This window comes from Staurois parvus, unplaced genomic scaffold (assembly GCF_062004578.1).
Source record: "Staurois parvus isolate SC_StPar_1 unplaced genomic scaffold, SC_StPar_1.0 ptg002147l, whole genome shotgun sequence".
Classification (NCBI taxonomy): Eukaryota; Metazoa; Chordata; class Amphibia; order Anura; family Ranidae; genus Staurois; species Staurois parvus.
The window spans coordinates 22,095-42,455 of record NW_028319943.1 but is presented as its reverse complement, the minus strand read 5'-3'; the positions used below and the strand labels follow the sequence as shown (position 1 = coordinate 42,455).

General features: G+C 51.5%; 1 protein-coding gene across 1 annotated transcript in view; it reads left to right on the top strand.

Moving 5' to 3' along the window:
* The first annotated feature begins 7,607 nt into the window (after window positions 1-7,607).
* The window catches only part of LOC149432419 (rho guanine nucleotide exchange factor 19-like), a 32,710-nt gene continuing 19,956 nt past the window's right edge, over window positions 7,608-20,361 (top strand). Inside the window, 6 exon segments of the mRNA XM_089665217.1 lie at window positions 7,608-7,869; window positions 11,528-12,030; window positions 13,351-13,674; window positions 16,083-16,176; window positions 17,746-17,891; window positions 18,442-18,689. Of these exon segments, the coding sequence (XP_089521343.1) occupies window positions 7,829-7,869; window positions 11,528-12,030; window positions 13,351-13,674; window positions 16,083-16,176; window positions 17,746-17,891; window positions 18,442-18,689 (1,356 nt within the window). The 5' untranslated portion in view covers window positions 7,608-7,828.

Below are 20,361 nucleotides of genomic sequence, written 5' to 3'. Positions count from 1 at the left end.
CTTTTGCTGATCAGACGCCATTTCCCAGACGCTGTATTCGCCGCCATCACCTTTGTTCCTGTTCCTCGCCACACGGCACATAAATCGGTGACTTCAGTCACAGCGACACCAACAATCTGCCATCTTTGAAGCTCAGTAATCTCTGACATGAGGCAATGAATGAGGAAAGTGAAGCTTCCTGCCTGTTAGCTAGGTGTCTCATCACACAGTAGAAGCCAAAGAATGTTCGATCACTTCCACTTTCACACCGGCCAATCATGGAGGGTCTCCAGACCTGTGTCCAGCCCCCCGTCTCTCTCTCTGGAGGCACTTTTCATTATTGGTGACTACATTTCAGTTTCTTTCCTGGAGCTCCTGCTGGTGACAACACTTCCTGCTGTCAGCTGACAACCCTGAATCCGCGCCACACAATCAGCCTGAAGCAGGAAGTTCTGTTACTGGCGGGATCTCCAGGAGAGACACTTGGCAGCAGATGAAAGCCTTTTCCAGTGAAGTGAGAGCAGACATGGAGCAGAGATCTCCGGTCTACATGGCCGGTCCGCACCAGGCTGTGCTTTCCTGCGCCATCTCATGCAGCTCTGTGCGATTTCAATCCCATTCCCTTTCCTGCGTTCACTACTAACCGGATCACATGGTACAAACGTATCTATCCATGCGGGCAAACACACTGCGCCTGCAACCTGCGTCCGGGGGGGGGGGGGGGGGGGAGGGCGTTACTGACACCCGCTGCAGATCCAATCTCACATGAATACACAGCACAGAGACTGATGAGACTGTGGGGGAGGGGACATTAGAGTGTAAGCTCCTCTGGTACAGAGACTGATGGGACTGTGGGGGAGGGGACAGTAGAGTGTAAGCTCCTCTGGTACAGAGACTGAGGTGACTGTGGGGGAGGGGACATTAGAGCGTAAGCTCCTCTGGTACAGAGACTGATGGGACTGTGGGGGAGGGGACAGTAGAGTGTAAGCTCCTCTGGTACAGAGACTGATGGGACTGTGGGGGAGGGGACAGTAGAGTGTAAGCTCCTCTGGTACAGAGACTGATGGGACTGTGGGGGAGGGGACATTAGAGTGTAAGCTCCTCTGGTACAGAGACTGATGGGACTGTGGGGGAGGGGACAGTAGAGTGTAAGCTCCTCTGGTACAGAGACTGACGGGACTGTGGGGGAGGGGACATTAGAGCGTAAGCTCCTCAGGTACAGAGACTGACGGGACTGTGGGGGAGGGGACATTAGAGCGTAAGCTCCTCAGGTACAGAGACTGACGGGACTGTGGGGGAGGGGACATTAGAGCGTAAGCTCCTCTGGTACAGAGACTGACGTGACTGTGGGGGAGGGGACATTAGAGTGTAAGCTCCTCTGGTACAGAGACTGATGGGACTGTGGGGGAGGGGACATTAGAGCGTAAGCTCCTCTGGTACAGAGACTGACGTGACTGTGGGGGAGGGGACATTAGAGTGTAAGCTCCTCTGTACAGAGACTGATGGGACTGTGGGGGAGGGGACATTAGAGTGTCAGCTCCTCTGGTACAGAGACTGATGGGACTGTGGGGGAGGGGACATTAGAGTGTAAGCTCCTCTGGTACAGAGACTGATGGGACTGCGGGGGAGGGGACATTAGAGTGTCAGCTCCTCTGGTACAGAGACTGATGGGACTGGGGGGGAGGGGACATTAGAGTGTCAGCTCCTCTGGTACAGAGACTGATGGGACTGTGGGGGAGGGGACATTAGAGTGTAAGCTCCTCTGGTACAGAGACTGATGGGACTGCGGGGGAGGGGACATTAGAGTGTAAGCTCCTCTGGTACAGAGACTGATGGGACTGCGGGGGAGGGGACATTAGAGTGTAAGCTCCTCTGTACAGAGACTGATGGGACTGCGGGGGAGGGGACATTAGAGCGTAAGCTCCTCTGGTACAGAGACTGATGTGACTGTGGGGGAGGGGACATTAGAGTGTAAGCTCCTCTGGTACAGAGACTGATGGGACTGTGGGGGAGGGGACATTAGAGTGTAAGCTCCTCTGGTACAGAGACTGATGTGACTGTGGGGGAGGGGACATTAGAGTGTAAGCTCCTCAGTACAGAGACTGATGGGACTGTGGGGGAGGGGACATTAGAGTGTCAGCTCCTCTGGTACAGAGACTGATGGGACTGTGGGGGAGGGGACATTAGAGTGTAAGCTCCTCTGGTACACAGACTGATGTGATCATCTATACAGGAGGATATACGATGCCCCCACATAGTCGTCCTGGTTCCTGTAGTACAGACGATCGATGGCTGACTTGGGAATATCTCGGACGCAGTGTCGGCCTTTCTGTTCGATTCATTCGGATCGTCCGCAGTGCGGAGGGGGTCGGCCCCCTGTATAGGGAATGTCCCCTCTCATGGCAGCGGCCGCAGGTGAGCCGGGGGAACATTCCTCCTGCCTTCGTTGACACTCCTCACACAGAAATGATTAGAAGTCAGCCAGGCCCTGGGGCTCCGGAGGGCCGACTCTGAAATATGAATAACCTGCAGAGACAAAACACAGGAAGCGCTCGGCGCTCTCATCTGCCGCCGGACTCGGATTATTAAAAGGCGTCTTTTCCAGGAATCACATTTCTGATTTGTTCCGAGGGAGTGAAGTGGGACAACCTTTGTCATCAAAATTCCCAGCCGTGAGCCACACCTGCCACGCTCATCGTTTTGGGTGAATAAAGCTTCTATTGGTGCAGCAGGGGCTGATCTGTGTCAGACATTTGTGAACACAGTCAAGAACTGGCCGGTTTGGTGAGGAAAGGGCTCCAACTGTGCCAGAAAACATGGGGGGGGGGGGGGAATAGCTTCCGCTTCTTCATGCTTCGGCAATCAAACCTGGAAGCTGATTGGCTTCTGTGTAGAGTTGCTCCAGGATTTGCTTTAGTAAATAACCCCCCATGGTCTTACTGAGGTAATTTATACCACAGCTGGGGCAGTTCTGTATGGAGGAACTACACTGATAGGGGCTCTCAATGTCTCACCTGGGGGTAGTCTGAGCATTTGGCTCTACGGAGAGGTTCTGTTTGGAAGCTGTTTTTGTCAAGTAGATCTGTTTATGAGCCCTTGTTTAGGTTGTTATATATATATCATGTGATTCAGGTGATCCAATCCCCTCCATATCATGTGATTCAGGCGTTCCAATCCCCTCCATATCATGTGATTCAGGTGTTCCAATCCCCTCCATATCATGTGATTCGGGTGTTCCAATCCCCTCCACATCATGTGATTTGGGTGTCCCAATCCCCTCCACATCATGTGATTCGGGTGTCCCAATCCCCTCCACATCATGTGATTCGGGTGTTCCAATCCCCTCCATATCATGTGATTCGGGTGTTCCAATTCCCTCCATATCATGTGATTCAGGTGTCCCAATCCCCTCCATATTATGTGATTCGGGCGTTCCAATCCCCTCCCAATCATGTGATTTGGGCATTCAAATCCCCTCCATATCATGTGATTTGGGCGTTCCAATCCCCTCCATATCATGTGATTCAGGTGTTCCAATCCCCTCCATATGGTAATTCAGTTGTTCCAATCCCCTCCATATCATGTGATTCGGGCGTTCCAATCCCCTCCATATCATGTGATTCAGGTGTTCCAATCCCCTCCATATCATGTGATTCAGATGTTCCAATCCCCTCCATATCATGTGATTCAGGTGCTCCAATCCCCTCCATATCATGTGATTCAGGTGTTCCAATCCCCTCCATATCATGTGATTCAGGTGTTCCAATCCCCTCCATATCATGTGATTCAGGTGCTCCAATCCCCTCCATGGACACAGGTGTATACAATCAAGCCCCTAGGCATGCAGACGGCTTCTACAAACATTGGTGAAAGAATGGGTCGCTCTCAGGAGCTCAGTGACTCCAAGCGTGGTCCCGTGATAGGTGGCCACCTGGGCAATAAGTCCATCCGTGACATTTCCTGGCTACTAAATATTCCACGCTCAACTGTTAGTGGGATTATAACAAAGTGGAAGCCACTGGGAGCAACAGCCACTCAGCCACCAAGTGGTAGGCCACGTCACATGACAGGGCGGGGTCAGCGCATGATGAAGCGCACAGTGCGCAGAAGTCGCCAACTGTCTGCAGAGTCAATAGCTAAAGACCTCCAAACTTGGTGTGGCCTTCAGATGAGCCCAACAACAGTGCGTAGAGAGCTTCATGGAATGGGTTTCCATGGCTGAGCAGCTGCATCCAACCCTTCCATCACCAAGTGCAATGCAAAGCGTCGGATGCCGTGGTGTAAAGCACGCCGCCACTGGACTCTAGGTCAGGGGAGGCGTGTTCTCTGAAGGGACCAATCACGCTTCTCTGTCTGGCAATCCGATGGACATGTCTGGGTTTGGCGGTTACCAGAACGGTACTTGCCTGACTGCATTGTGCCAAGTGTAAAGTTTGGTGGAGGGGGGATTATGGTGTGGGGGTGTTCCTCAGGGGTTGGGCTTGGCCCCCTAGTTCCAGTGAAGGGAACTCTTAAGGCGACATTTTGGACAATTTCATGCCCCCAACTTTGTGGGAGGAGTTTGGGGATGGCCCCTTCCTGTTCCAACATGACTGCGCACCAGTGCACAAAGCAAGGTCCATAAAGACATGGAGGAGCCAGTTTGGGGTGGAGGAACTTGACTGTCCTGCACAGAGTCCTGACCTCAACCCCATAGAACACCTTTGGGATGAATTAGAGCGGAGACTGCGAGCCAGGCCCCCTCCCCCGACATCAGTGCCCCTCCCCCGACATCAGTGCCTGACCTGAGAAATGTGCTTCTGGAAGAATGGTCCAACCTTCCCATAGACACCCTCCTAAACCTTGTGGGGGCCTTCCCAGAAGAGTTGAAGCTGTTATAGGTGCAAAGGGCGGGGCCAACTCAATATTGAACCCTACGGACTAAGACTGGGGGGCCATTAAAGGTCATGTGTGTGGAAAGGGCGGGGCCAACTCAATATTGAACCCTACGGACTAAGACTGGGGGGCCATTAAAGGTCATTTGTGTGGAAAGGGCGGGGCCAACTCAATATTGAACCCTACGGACTAAGACTGGGGGGCCATTAAAGGTCATTTGTGTGGAAAGGGCGGGGCCAACTCAATATTGGATCCTACGGACTAAGACTGGGGGGCCATTAAAGGTCATGTGTGTGGAAAGGGCGGGGCCAACTCAATATTGGATCCTACGGACTAAGACTGGGGGGCCATTAAAGTTCATGTGGGTGCAAAGGGCGGGGCCAACTCAATATTAAACCCTACGGACTAAGACTGGGGGGCCATGAAGGTTCATGTGGGTGGAAAGGCCGGCGGCCCCACTTGGGGTAATATGGTGCAGATTCCTCCTATTTCTGGATCCTCATGGCCTTGCTCTGATATTGTATCTCTGGGGTCCCTTTGGTGACCATCTACTGGTCTGTACTGGTTCCATTGTTGCGATGAAGGTGTGTACTGGGATCATTTATCACACCGAGGTGTTCTGCATACTTTGTATAATTTGTAGGTGAGTGAAGGGCTCCTTGACAGTATGGAGGGGGGGGGGAGGGGAGGGGGGGGGGCGAATTCCTTCTCTAATTCCTCAAACACCTCCCAGCGCAGAAGCCTCCGAAGTGCTCCGAGGGCAGAAGTCTGTGCAGTGGCCCCGGGCCGGGAACGCCTGGGATTATCCCTTGTAAATCCTTCCCATTCACTCTCATTATCCTCCATGTCACAGGGACCCCTCCATCCTCATATCCTGTAATACCCGGGGGGCCACTAGAGAGCCCTGCCTGGGCTCCCCCCCCCCGAGATTCAGGACTGGGTAGGACAGGACATGGACCTGGTAGAGGCTGGGCTGACGAGAGGGCTTCCCCAAACTCCTCCTGTCCTGCTCTCCAGCAGCAACAGGTACCACACCAGCAACAATAGGGCCCCCCTGCAGCAATAAACCCCCTCCCAGCAACAATAGAATCTACACACAAACATATACTCCACTCCAGCAGCAGCAATAGACCCCCATAACAATAGATCCCCACTCAACAATATTCCCCCTCCAGCAGCAATAGACCCTCTGTAACAATTACTATCTCACCAGCAACAATAAGCCCCCCATCCAACAAGAATAGACCCCCATACAACAACAACAGGCCCTCTGTAACAATAAATCTCCCACCAGCAATAATAGACCCCCGTACAACAATAAGCCCCCCATCCAGCAACAATAGACCCCCTGTAACAATAATTCCCCCCAGCAACAATAGACCCCCATACAACAATAAGCCCCCCATCCAGCAACAATAGACCCCCTGTAACAATAAATCCCCCCCAGCAACAATAGCCCCCGTACAACAATAAGCCCCCCATCCATCAACAATAAATCCTCCTCCAGCAACAATAGACCCCCCATAACAATAAATCCTCCTCTAGCAACAATAGACCCCCCATAACAATAAATCCTCCTCTAGCAACAATAGACCCCCCATAACACTAAATCCTCCTCCAGCAACAATAGACTCCCGTACAACAATTAGTCCCCCATCAGCAACTATAGATCACATTCCTGCAACATTTCAGCCCCTCCAGCATCAATAGATCCCTCTCCAGAAACAATAGACCCCTCCAGCATCAATAGGTCCACATCCAGCAACAATAAATCCACATCCAGCAACAATAGACCCCCTTCAGAAACAATAGACCCCCTTCAGCAACAATAGATCCCCCACTGGCCAGTATCAATAGACCCTCCAGGACACCTTGAACCCCTTACATATACAGTGCCGGTTCCCCCTCGTCCCTGCTGAAACAAATCCCTGGATCTACCAAAGCTATGTCCTATGGGGACAATTCTATTACTATCCAGTGAGGCGCACGGCTGCTACAGTCGATGGTCATGTAGATTGCAGAGTGTATGGTCACCTTTAGGCTGGGTACGGTGTCACAGGAAAGTGGAGAATCGGGGGGGATCTACAGTGACACCAGTCTCCAGGAGCAGGGGCGGACCGATTATTCGAGCACTCGGGCACTGTCCGAGGGCCCGGGGTCAGTAGGGGGCCCCCTGAGTTGCCCCTGGTACCTTTCATTGGCTTTTTCATAGGCTTTTTTGGGTGTGGGTGAGGACACAGGGGCCCCATGATCTCCTATTGCCCGGGGGGCCCCATGAGTTGTCAGTCCGCCCCGTCTAGGAACAAAAAATTTCACTCCAAACATTGGGATTAGATGACGGGTCGATTTCATACCACCTCGATCCCCACATCCTCATTCCCTCCCAACCCAAGTGTTCAAGTGTGGCCCCAGCCCCGCCCCCTCTCTCAGAGCCCACTGAAGCCCCGCCCACACACACACACAATGGCGCAGAAGAGGGAGGTTGCATGGCACAGAATCCTGTGACAGGAGGCTGTAGTCCCATCAGGACTCTTCAGTGGTCTCCTATTGAGGGGACAGATTGTATATCGATCTATGATGGTAAGGTGAAGCCCCCCCCGGTGCCCGGCGCCCACCCACGTCCAGAGAAGTGTGGTTGGTGGTGTTCCTTCTCTCTGGAGCAGTGAGTGTTCCTCTCTGTTGGGTCTATAATTACCGTGAAAGCGATACGGCCGGATAATTATGGGATTTACTGCGAAGCTCGGAGCTTAGCCAGCCTGCCAGGATCCGGAGCCGCCGGGATGTCCCGGGCCCGCGCCTTGTACTCAGGGAACCCCGTGCTGGAAAAGGCGACATTTATCCCAAGTGGAGACACAGAAGGCGGCGTACCGCGTCCGGAAATAAAAGGGGAACCGTCCGGAAATAAAAGGGGAACCGTCCGGAAATAAAAGGGGAACCGTCCGGAAATAAAAGGGGAACCGTCCGGAAAAACAAAATGGAGCCTTCGGATGCGGAGCAGAATCACCAAAGTGCCACGTAGGCAAAGTCTGAGCGCCGGCGGATTACCGTCACCACGCAATGATCATGTAAATTCGCGTAGATTGGCTGTTTTGGGCCTCTTACTCCTTTGCAGCGCGTTAACATGCGTGTACGAATGCGTGTTGCATTAGGAAGCCACACGGCCCTTTTTATGTCATGTGACATACGGCACTATCATGCTTGGCCACAACACGGGTACGTGACCCTAGTATGGCGACAGTGCCAATCCGGCTTGTGGATCACTGAAGGAACTACATGGACCCCGTCATGCGTGTCGATAAATATCTGTATGATGGTGGAGGAAATGGTTCTTCCTGGTCACTTCCAACCAACAAACGTTTCACGATTTCCGCCGGCTGCTCCACCAATCAGGATCCTTCATTCACATCATGGCGATGTGTCTGGCACTGCGTTACCTGCGTTGTGTTGATTGTTATAGTGCCCTGACTTTGCTGGTTTCAATGTTGTGTCTGTGTCTGTGGAATGTTCTGACCACAGCGTGGAATGTTCTGACCACAGCGTGGAATGTTCTGACCACAGTGTGGAATGTTCTGACCACGGAGTGGAATGTTCTGATCACGGCGTGGAATGTTCTGACCACTGCGTGAAATGTTCTGACCACGGCGTGGAATGTTCTGACCACAGCGTGGAATGTTCTGATCACGGCGTGGAATGTTCTGATCACGGCGTGGAATGTTCTGATCACGGCGTGGAATGTTCTGACCAAAGCGTGGAATGTTCTGACCACAGCGTGGAATGTTCTGACCACAGCGTGAAATGTTCTGACCACGGAGTGGAATGTTCTGATCACGATGTGGAATGTTCTGACCACTATGTAGAATGTTCTGACCACGGCGTGAAATGTTTTGACCACGGCGTGGAATGTTCTGACCACGGCGTGGAATGTTCTGATCACGGCGTGGAATGTTCTGATCACGGCGTGGAATGTTCTGATCACGATGTAGAATGTTCTGACCACGGCGTGGAATGTTCTGACCACAGCATGGAATGTTCTGACCACAGCGTGAAATGTTCTGACCATGGAGCGGAATGTTCTGATCACGATGTGGAATGTTCTGACCACGGCGTGGAATGTTCTGATCACGGCGTGGAATGTTCTGATCACGGCGTGGAATGTTCTGATCACGATGTAGAATGTTCTGACCACGGCGTGGAATGTTCTGACCACAGCATGGAATGTTCTGACCACAGCGTGAAATGTTCTGACCACGGAGCGGAATGTTCTGATCACGATGTGGAATGTTCTGACCACGGCGTGGAATGTTCTGATCACGGCGTGAACTGTTCTGACCACAGTGTGGAATGTTCTGACCACAGCGTGGAATGTTCTGACCACGGCATGGAATGTTGTGTGTGGCTGCGTACAATGTTGCGGAGTGTTGTGTGCGCACTCTTCGCCTTTCACTAGATTTGATTTATTGCCATCGGTGGGGATGAGACGCCGCAGGATGTGATCACATGGTGTGGGAGTGTCGCCCCGATCGGGGTGTAGAGGGGTGTGCGAGCGCTTAGATTGTTTATTGTATTCATATTATTTGTTTATCATTATTATTATATTATTATTTTTATTATTATTTGTTTATTGTTTGTCTATTATTGTTTATTTCAGGTATTTATATCGCAGCACTTTACATATACAGAGTATATATATATTGTACATTCCCATCAGTCCCCGCCCCCGAGGAGCGCACAATGTACTATATGTATGTAAAGAGCTGCGTTAAATGACAGCGCTATATAAATACCTAAAATAATTAAATAAAATAATTCATATTTGTATATTATTATATTCATTTTGTAATCATCATTATTATTTGTTTATTGTTCTTATCCTCATTAATAATAATAACAATCAAATAATTATCCTTATTGTCTATTATTATTATTCTTGATGTCGCAGTTTTTGTCTCTTTTTATACGCCATAAAAGTTATTCCAATGTCGGTGGAATTGTTGGTGGAATTGTGGGTGGAATTGTGGATGGAATTGTAGGTGGAATTGTTGGTGGAATTGTGGATGGAATTGTTGGTGGAATTGTCGGTGGAATTGTGGGTGGAATTGTTGGTGGAATTGTTGGTGGAATTGTGGGTGGAATTGTGGGTGGAATTGTGGGTGGAATTGTTGATGGAATTGTGGATGGAATTGTGGGTGGAATTGTGGATGGAATTGTTGGTGGAATTGTCGGTGGAATTGTGGATGGAATTGTTGGTGGAATTGTGGATGGAATTGTGGGTGGAATTGTGGATGGAATTGTTGGTGGAATTGTCGGTGGAATTGTGGATGGAATTGTGGATGGAATTGTGGGTGGAATTGTGGATGGAATTGTTGGTGGAATTGTCGGTGGAATTGTGGATGGAATTGTTGTCTGGAAAGCAGAATACAGGAATAATACCCGACAAGACATTTCGGTGTTACCCCATAAGAGGATCTTGGCCATCAGGGGGGGGGGGGTCCTGAGCCCGTCCCGTCCCCCGAGGGGGCTCATAGACCCGGTCACACCCCGGGAGGGGATGCCCCAGGACCCGAATCCCATCCCCTGAGGGGGCTCATAGACCCGGTCACACCCCGGGAGGGGAGGCCTCAGGACCCGAATTCCATCCCCCGAGGAGGCTCATAGACCCGCTCACACCCCGGGAGGGGGGGCCCCAGGACCCGAATCCCATCCCCCGAGGGGGCTCATAGACCCGGTCACACCCCGGGAGGGGAGGCCTCAGGACCCGAATCCCATCCCCCGAGGGGCTCATAGACCCAGTCACACCCCGGGAGGGGACACCCCAGGACCCGAATCCCATCCCCCGAGGGGCTCATAGACCCGGTCACAGCCTGGGAGGGGACGCCCCAGGACCCGAATCCCATCCCCCGAGAGGGCTCATAAACCCGGTCACACCCCGGGAGGGGACGCCCCAGGACCCGAATCCCATCCCCCGAGGGGGCTCATAGACCCGGTCACAGCCCGGAAGGGGACGCCCCAGGACCCGAATCCCATCCCCCGAGGGGGCTCATAGACCCGGTCACACCCCGGGAGGGGACGCCCCAGGACCCAAATCCCATCCCCCGAGGAGGCTCATAGACCCAGTCACACCCTGGGAGGGGACGCCCCAGGACCTGAATCCCATCCCCCAAGAGGGCTCATAGACCCAGTCACAGCCTGGAAGGGGAGGCCCCAGGACCTGAATCCCAACCCCCGAGGGGGTTCATAGACCCAGTCACACCCCGGGAGGGGAGGCCCCAGGACCCAAATCCCAACCCCCGAGGGGGTTCATAGACCCAGTCACACCCCGGGAAGGGAGGCCCCAGGACCTGATAATCTCCATAGTCCCATCATTACCTCTCACCTCCCACAATAGACATTGCTAATGACCCTGACCGAGGTCAGATCCTAAACTTTACTTCCTGACCTCTGACCTCAGCCTGACAGGCGACATGATTGACGCTGCGAATATCTTGGTGCTGAAGGTGTCTCCTGTGTATCCAGAGACCTCTGAAATTTGGCGCCATTTATCTTCCCGTCCATCCGGAGCCTCTGATTTATAGTCCCTGACTTGCCCTGATGAGCCTTCAGTGGCCAGGAACAGTTGCATGTTGATTGGTCCAGAGATCGTTTCCTATGATCTGACGTCTGTCTCCTTCCGCAGGCCTGGTGTCCCTAACACGATTTTCATGGAGTATCAAGCTCTCCCGGACTTCCAGCCAATCCACAGTCCTCTCTCCTACGGGCGGGAGCGCACCATGGTGCCCGGGATCAGCGAGCCGCCCCCCAGAGAGCGCCACCGAGTGGTCATGTACCAGCAGGAGAGCTTGGCGTTCGGTGGGGTCCCCACCCTCTGCGCAGAGAGACAGCTGGCATTCAATACGGCGCAGAGCCCCCTAAACCCCGCCATCCAGGGAGTGAGCGCCCACCTGCCGGATCATTGGTTCATAAACTTCCAGAGCGCGGGGGTGGAGCGGACGGAGGAGCCCCCGCCCCCGAGCACCGAGGAACGCCATATGCCACCTGAATGCCCTTCCCAGGACAGGCAGAGGAGCAGCAGCATGGAGAGCGACGGTGAGCAGCCTGAGACGCCGAATATCGCCGGCCCGGAGAATTCCCGACCCGTCTACAGGACCTCGCAGGGGTCAGACAAAGCCAAAGCCGCATGTAAGTGACATATATATATATATAAAAAGGTATACGGCTAGTCAGTGGTGTCCCGAGGCAAGTGCTGCCCTCACCAGGTGACACCGACCGCACAAGGTGACACCAGACCTGCTCCACGAAATGGTAAGTTGTAAAGCAAGCCGACGATCCCCGCAGGATGGATGGGATCTGCGGATTGGGGAGCATAATGGATCAGACTCCGATCCATTATGCTCAATCCACGGAACCGAACCATCCTGCGGGGATCGTCGGAGGGAGTGTCACCAAGTGCTACTGCACCGGGTGACACCGACCGCACGGGGTGACACTGGACCCGCTCCACGAAAAGGTAAGTTGTATAGAAAGCCGACGATCCCCGCAGGATGGATGGGATCTGCGGATTGGGGAGCATAATGGATCAGACTCCGATTTATTATGCTCAGTCCGCAGATCCGATCCATCCTGCGGGGATCATCGGCATGCAACCTATACGGGGTGACACCGACCGCATGGGGTAACACCGGACCCGCTCCACGAAAAAGTAAGTTGTATAGAAAGCCGACGATCCCCGCAGGATGAATGGGATCTGCGGATTGGGGAGCATAACGGATCAGACTCCGATCCATTATGCTCAATCCGCAGATCCCATCCATTCTGCGTGGATCGTCGGAGGGGGTGTCACCAAGTGTTACTGCACTGGGTGACACCAACCGCATGGGGTGACACCGGACCCACTCCACGAAAAGGTAAGTTGGAAAGCAAGCCGACGATCCCCGCAGGATGGATGGGATCTGTTTATTGGGGAGCATAACGGATCGGACTCAGATCCATTATGCTCAGTCCGCAGATCCGATCCATCCTGCGGGGATCGTCGGCTTGCAACCTATACGGGGTGACACCGACCGCATGGGGTGACACCGGACCCACTCCATGAAAAGATAAGTTGTAAAGAAAGCCGACGATCCCTGCAGGATGGATGGGATTTGCGGATTGGGGAGAATAACGGATCGATCTCCAATCCATTATGCTCAATCCGCAGATCCCATCCATTCTGCGGGGATCGTCGGAGGGGGTGACACCAAGTGTTACCGCACCGGGTGACACCAACCCTAGGGACACCCCTGCGGCTAGTATAACTACCGGAATTCCATCACAGAATATATTCCTGTAACCTACCGAGCTCTACCGCATTGCACAGTAACATGTTTCAGGCACTGGGGGCAGCAGGAGTAGTTCAGACAGGGATGAGCACCCCCAATGTGGCGCATCTCATTATTTGAATTAGTAGGATGATGATGATGACGAAAGACTTTTCCTTTTTTTTTGGCTTTGCCCTCACAGGGCGCAAACTCCGCCTGTACCTACCGGACATCAGCAGTTCGGCGCCCGTCCAGCCCTCAGAGGACGATTCTGTGTTTTCGGAGCCCGAAGACCCCAGACCTCCATCAGCAGCTGACGTGAAGGAGACCCCGGAGCCCCAGGAGGCGGTGGTGGTGGCGGCGGCTGGGGGGAAGGTGGAGCAGGAGAGGTGGAGGTTCTCGGCTTCTGAACTGATCAGCAAACTGCAACTCAGCCAACGGAGGAACAACTTCACCGCCAAAATCGGCAAATCCCTCTCCACCAAAATCACCCTGAGAGAGAAGGGGGCCTCCACCAGCCAGGAAGGTAGGTACTCACCAGCTCACCTATCCATATCATAGCACCCAATGGGCACCCTTGGGGTGACAGAATCGGCATCCCTGAAATCGGCACCCAATTCCCAAAGATAGCAGCAAAATATTTCTAGCAAGATGGTGGCATGGACCTCTCCTTAACGTCAAGAGTGTCCCAGGAGCCCCCAATCCTAGAGCTGACAATATGCAAATATCGACTTCTAGCTGTGAAGTCAAAGCTCCAGGACATGCCCCACCCCATCCCTCTATGTGTTGACATGCTGAATGGGATGGAATAGCCTGGGGTGGGGAGGGATGGCGTAGGATGGGATGACAAAGAACGGCATGGCATGGAATGGGTTAGAATAGCATGGCATTAGAAATGAATGGGATGAAATAGAATGGGATGGGTTGGTCCGGAATGGGATGGCATAGGATTGGATGGGATTTGATGGCAAAGAATGTCATGGGATGGGTTAGGATGGCATGTGATGGCAAAATATGGCATGGCATAGGATGGGATGGGAAGGGATGGCATGGGATGGGATTGTGTGGGATGGCATGAGATGGGATAGGATGGCTTGGCAATGAATGGCATGAGATGGGATGGAAAAGGATGGCATGGCATGGCATGGAAAGGGATGGGGTGGCATGGCATGATGGGATGGCTTTGCATTGAATGGCATGAGATGGGATGGAAAAGGATGGCAAGGCATGGAATGGGGTGGGATGGAAAAGAATGGCATGGGATGGGATTGTGTGGTATGGCATGAGATGGGATGGGATGGCTTGGCATTGAATGGCATGAGATGGGATGGAAAAGAATGGCATGGCAAGGGATGGGGTGGCAAAGGATGGCATGGCATAGTATGGGATGGAATGGCATTGGATGGGATGGCAAATGATGGCATGCCATGGAATGGAATGGGATGGGATAGAAAAGGATGGCATGACATAGGATGGGATGGAATGGCATAGGATGGGATGGCAAAGGATGGCATGGCATAGGATGGAATGGCATGGCATTGGATGGGATGGAATTGCATGGGATGGGATGCTTGAGGTGATTGTAGTAGGTGATTGAGTACTGCTTGGACCTTGAAGAAGGGGACATTCCCCGAAAGCTTGTCCTCAAAATTGTATGTTAGTGCAAATAAAAAAAGTATCACGTCAGTACTCAATTGTTTCAATGGGATGGGATGGAATGGCATGGGATGGGATGGAATGGCATGGGATGGGATGGAATGGCATGGGATGGAATGGCATGGGATGGAATGGCATTGGATGGGATAGGATGGAATTGCATGGGATGGGATGGAATGGCATTGGATGGGATGGGATGGAATGGGATGGAATGGCATTGGATGGGATGGAATGGCATGGGATGGAATGGCATGGGATGGGATAGAATGGCATTGGATGGGATAGGATGGAATTGCATGGGATGGGATGGAATGGCATTGGATGGGATGGGATGGAATGGGATGGAATGGCATTGGATGGGATGGAATGGCATGGGATGGGATGGAATGGCATTGGATGGGATGGAATGGCATGGGATGGGATGGAATGGCATGGGATGGAATGGCATTGGATGGGATAGGATGGAATTGCATGGGATGGGATGGAATGGCATTGGATGGGATGGGATGGAATGGCATTGGATGGGATGGGATGGAATGCCATTGGATGGGATGGGATGGAATGGCATAGGATGGGATGGGATAGCATAGGATGGGATGGGATGGCATAGGATGGGATGGGATAGCATGGGATGGGATGGCAAAGGATGGGATGGAATGGCATAGGATGGGATGGCATAGGATGGGATGTCAAATGATGGCATGACATGGAATGGAATGGGATGGGATAGAAAAGGATGGCATGGCATGGGATGGGATAGAAAAGGATGGCATGGCATAGGATGGGATGGAATGGCATTGGATGGGATGGCATTGAATGGGATGGAAAGAAATTGGACGGGATGGCAAAGGATGGGATGGAATGGCATTGGATGGGATGGCATAGGATGGGATGGGATGGCATAGGATGGGATGTAATGGGATAGGATGGGATGGAATGGCATAGGATGGGATATAATGGGATAGGATGGGATGGAATGGCATAGGATGGGATGGCAAAGGATGGGATGGGATGGCAAAGGATGGGATGGGATGGCATAGGATGGGATGGAATGGCATTGGATGGGATGGAATGGCATTGGATGGGATGGCATAGGATGGGATGGGATAGCATAGGATGGGATGGGATGTCAAATGATGGAATGCGATGGAATGGGATGCACATGCCCACCCAACCCCAATGTGGGGTAGTAAGGCGTGTGAAGGTATATAGTTGGCCTCTGAGCGCCTTCCTCTGTTCAAATCTGATTTTTGGGATTAATGAGCCGTTTCTCTGCAGGTAAATCTGGAAGGAGAGAGAGGAGATGTAACAGTGCCGGGGTGAGCAGCCTTCTGCAGCCGCCTGCCAGGGATACGGACTCCTCCTGGCTCAGGTAAGTGCAATGTATAAGGGGAGCTCCTTGGACCCCGGGGCCCCAGGCATAGTGGATGAGGTCTATATATAATACCCAGGCTATGTGTCTACACCCCGGGCACACAGGCGGGGGCATCGGAACGTGTGACTCCACCAGCAGTTATGGTTTTGGATGGAGCGGCATTGATCCTGGGTGAGGATTTGTATTTTGCAGTCTGGTAATCTGTTGGGGAGACTTCACCTCACTTCTTGTGTGTCACGGTGTGGGAAAGTGTCACCAGGGCAGGAAGTAAGACAAATCTTCCCAATAGGGCCACGGAGCAGACGTAGAACTTTACATTCCCAATTAGAAGGGATTGGGAGCAGAAATGTCTTCAGTGGACAGAAAAATAGAAAATCTCTACAAGGGGCCAATTTGGAGCCTCTTGGAACATTCCGCTGCCGGGATTCATCCGCATCTGCAGCACATTTGCTGACATTATGCAACAGTCCTTAAAGCTGAACTCCGGGATAATAGATCCATCCATTCTGTGTCTTCCGGAACCTCGGAGATCTCTCTGCATTTTTTCCAGATCTGAGCCGTCATCCAGGGTGAGACTTCCTGGGATAAAGACCGCTCACTGCTGCTCTCTCTACTTCTGCAGGGAGACTGGTCTTGTCCCCGCCCCCTTCATTAGTAGGTGGAGCCTACTGTGGGCCCCTCCCCCAGCTCTGCTCTCTCCTTGTGCTGGCGGACTGGTCTAGTCTCCGTCTCCCAGTGTAGTTTTCTGTAGTGGGTGGAGCCTACTGTGGGCCCCTCCCACCGCTCTGCTCTCTCCTTATGCTGGCGGACTAGTCTAGCCTCCGCCTCCTTCTGTAGTGGGTGGAGCCTACTGTGGGCCCCTCCCACCGCTCTGCTCTCTCCTTATGCTGGCGGACTAGTCTAGCCTCCGCCTCCTTCTGTAGTGGGTGGAGCCTACCGTGGGCCCCTCCCACAGCTATGCTCTCTCCTTGTGCTGGCGGACTGGTCTAGCCTCCGCCTCCTGCTGTAGCGGGTGGAGCCTACTGTGGGCCCCTCCCACAGCTCTGCTCTCTGCATAGGTTATGTACAGTACAGTGATGATGTCACTGCTTTTTTTTACAAGGTAATATCTAGGTTTGCAAAGGCATTCAATGTGCACAAAGAGGACTTCTAGCTTTTGTGGCTATTGAGGAATACATTTAAATGTTTTTTTTTTTGTGCCTGGAGTTCAGCTTTAATGGATGCGCAGCAAATGTGTGGCGGATGTGTACTGTACCCGCCGATGTATTTCCTGCAGAAGGATTTTCACTTGGAAATCTCAGGATTTAGCTGATGAATGAATACTGGTAAAGCCCATCTGATGTGGTGGCAGAATGATGGCGGATAATCGTCCATTGGCCCCTTTATAAGTGGCGGGGAGGGGAATGTTGTGGTTCCTGTGGCGTGGCCCCGCTCTGCCAGGCTGAAGTCTGGCCCTGAAACGTCTCTTTGTTTGTTCTGTTTAAGGAATTTTCAGCCCTTGCCCTTCCATTGTTCCTGGGCAGCCTCCCCCACTGAGGCTCATGGCGACTTGTTTTACCCTTTCAGGAGCAAATCAGTGGAGGGTGGGCAGCAAGGCAGACCACCCAGCGAGGAGGCCCGACCGTCACCCTGCGAGGAGAGGCCAGAGGACACCGAGTCCCAAAGGAGGCAATCCTACTGCGAGAGGAGACAGTCCCGCTTCTTGCTCACCTGTAAGTCCTTACTGCTGCTCCTTCAAGGGATTGTCCACCTTCAAGGGATTGTCCACTTCTAGCCGTCAGCGATGTGCTGTAACAGGTGTCCCCAACCCACCACTTATACCAGGGGTGGGTAACTGTGGCCCTCCAGCTGTTGGTGAACTACAAGTCCCATCATGCCTCTGCCTTTGGGAGTCATGCTTGTAACTGTCAGTTTTGCAATGCCTCATGGGACTTGTAGTTCTACAACAGCTGGAGGGCCACAATTGCCCACCCCTGACTTATACAAACCGAACGGTGAGAACGTCCAATCACAATTGCGCAGTACAGACAGGAGCGCGCAGATCTCCACCCATTTCTGTATTGTCTCATCACGCTGCACATCATCCACTATTCCTTACATTTTCTTTATCATTTTGCTCCTGACACAGACTTCTGTAGTAGTGCGCTCAGCCCGGGACCGTACGCCTTGTACTCCTCTGCTGGAGGATAGGAAGACGGGGCTGAGAAGCACGATGAGAGCACATTATTCCCATCACCCTCTGTGTAATTCTTCTATCCCCAGCCATCCTGTACCAGGAATACAGCGACGTGGCCATAAACCGCGAGCTTCAGCGGCAGAAGCGGGAAGATACGGCGGGAGAGGAGGACGACGTTTCTGCGAGTCCAAAGAGTAACCTGTCCCCCAGCAGCTCGTTCCGCTCTCAGCGCTCGTCCCGGGGCTCCACCTTCTCCCTGTGGCAGGATATCCCGGATGTCCGAGGGAGCGGCGTCCTGAATACGCTCACGATCCAGGAGAGGAAGCTGCAGGAGGTGCGTATCAATGCTGTACATCTATCGTATCAATATTGTACGGATATCTTATCAATACCTTCAATCTATAATATCAATGCTGTACATCTATCGTATCAATATTGTACGGATATCTTATCAATACCTTCAATCTAACATATCAATACCATACATCTATCTTATCAATACCTTCAATCTATCATATCAATACCATACATCTATCTTATCAATACCTTCAATCTATCATATCAATACCATACATCTATCTTATCAATACCTTCAATCTATCATATCAATACCATACATCTATCTTATCAATACCATACATCTATCTTATCAATACCTTCAATCTATAATATCAATACCATACATCTGTCTTATCAATACCATACATCTATCATATCAATACCTTCAATCTATCATATCAATACCATACATCTATCTTATCAATACCTTCAATCTATAATATCAATACCATACATCTGTCTTATCAATACCATACATCTATCATATCAATACCTTCAATCTATCATATCAATACCATACATCTATCTTATCAATACCTTCAATCTATAATATCTATACCATACATCTGTCTTATCAATACCATACATCTATCATATCAATACCTTCAATCTATCATATCAATACCATACATCTATCTTATCAATACCTTCAATCTATCATATCAATACCATACATCTATCTTATCAATACCTTCAATCTATCATATCAATACCATACATCTATCTTATCAATACCTTCAATCTATCATATCAATACCATACATCTGTCTTATCAATTCTGGTTATGTTTTGTATCAATGCTGTACATGCATCTCATCAATATTGTTCACATATCTTATCAATATCGTACCTATACTGTACTAATACTAAATATCGATCGTATCAATACCGGACATCTATTGTACACCCAGTAGATGAGTATTGAACACGTATCAGTAACGGACATTGATCGTATGAATGGAGTACTTCTATCACATCGATATCAGATCAATACTGTAAATACTGACCACCAATTTTAGGGGGACCTTCTCCACTGACCACAAGTATTAGGGGGACCTTCTCCACTAGCCATCAATGGTCAGGGGACCTTCTCTATCGACCACCAATGTTAGAGGGACCTTTTCTACTGACCACCAGTTTTAGGGGGACCTTCTCCACTGACCACAAGTATTAGGGGGACCTTCTCCACTAGCCATCAATGGTAAGGGGACCTTCTCTACCGACCACCAATGTTAGAGGGACCTTTTCTACTGACCACCAGTTTTAGGGGACGCCTTCTCCACTGACCACAAGTATTAAGGGGACCTTCTCCACTAGCCATCAATGGTAAGGGGACCTTCTCTACCGACCACCAATGTTAGAGGGACCTTTTCTACTGACCACCAGTTTTAGGGGGACCTTCTCCACTGACCACAAGTATTAGGGGGACCTTCTCCACTAGCCATCAATGGTAAGGGGACCTTCTCTACCGACCACCAATGTTAGAGGGACCTTTTCTACTGACCACCAGTTTTAGGGGGACCTTCTCCACTGACCACAAGTATTAAGGGGACCTTCTCCACTAGCCATCAATGGTAAGGGGACCTTCTCTACCGACCACCAATGTTAGAGGGACCTTTTCTACTGACCACCAGTTTTAGGGGACGCCTTCTCCACTGACCACAAGT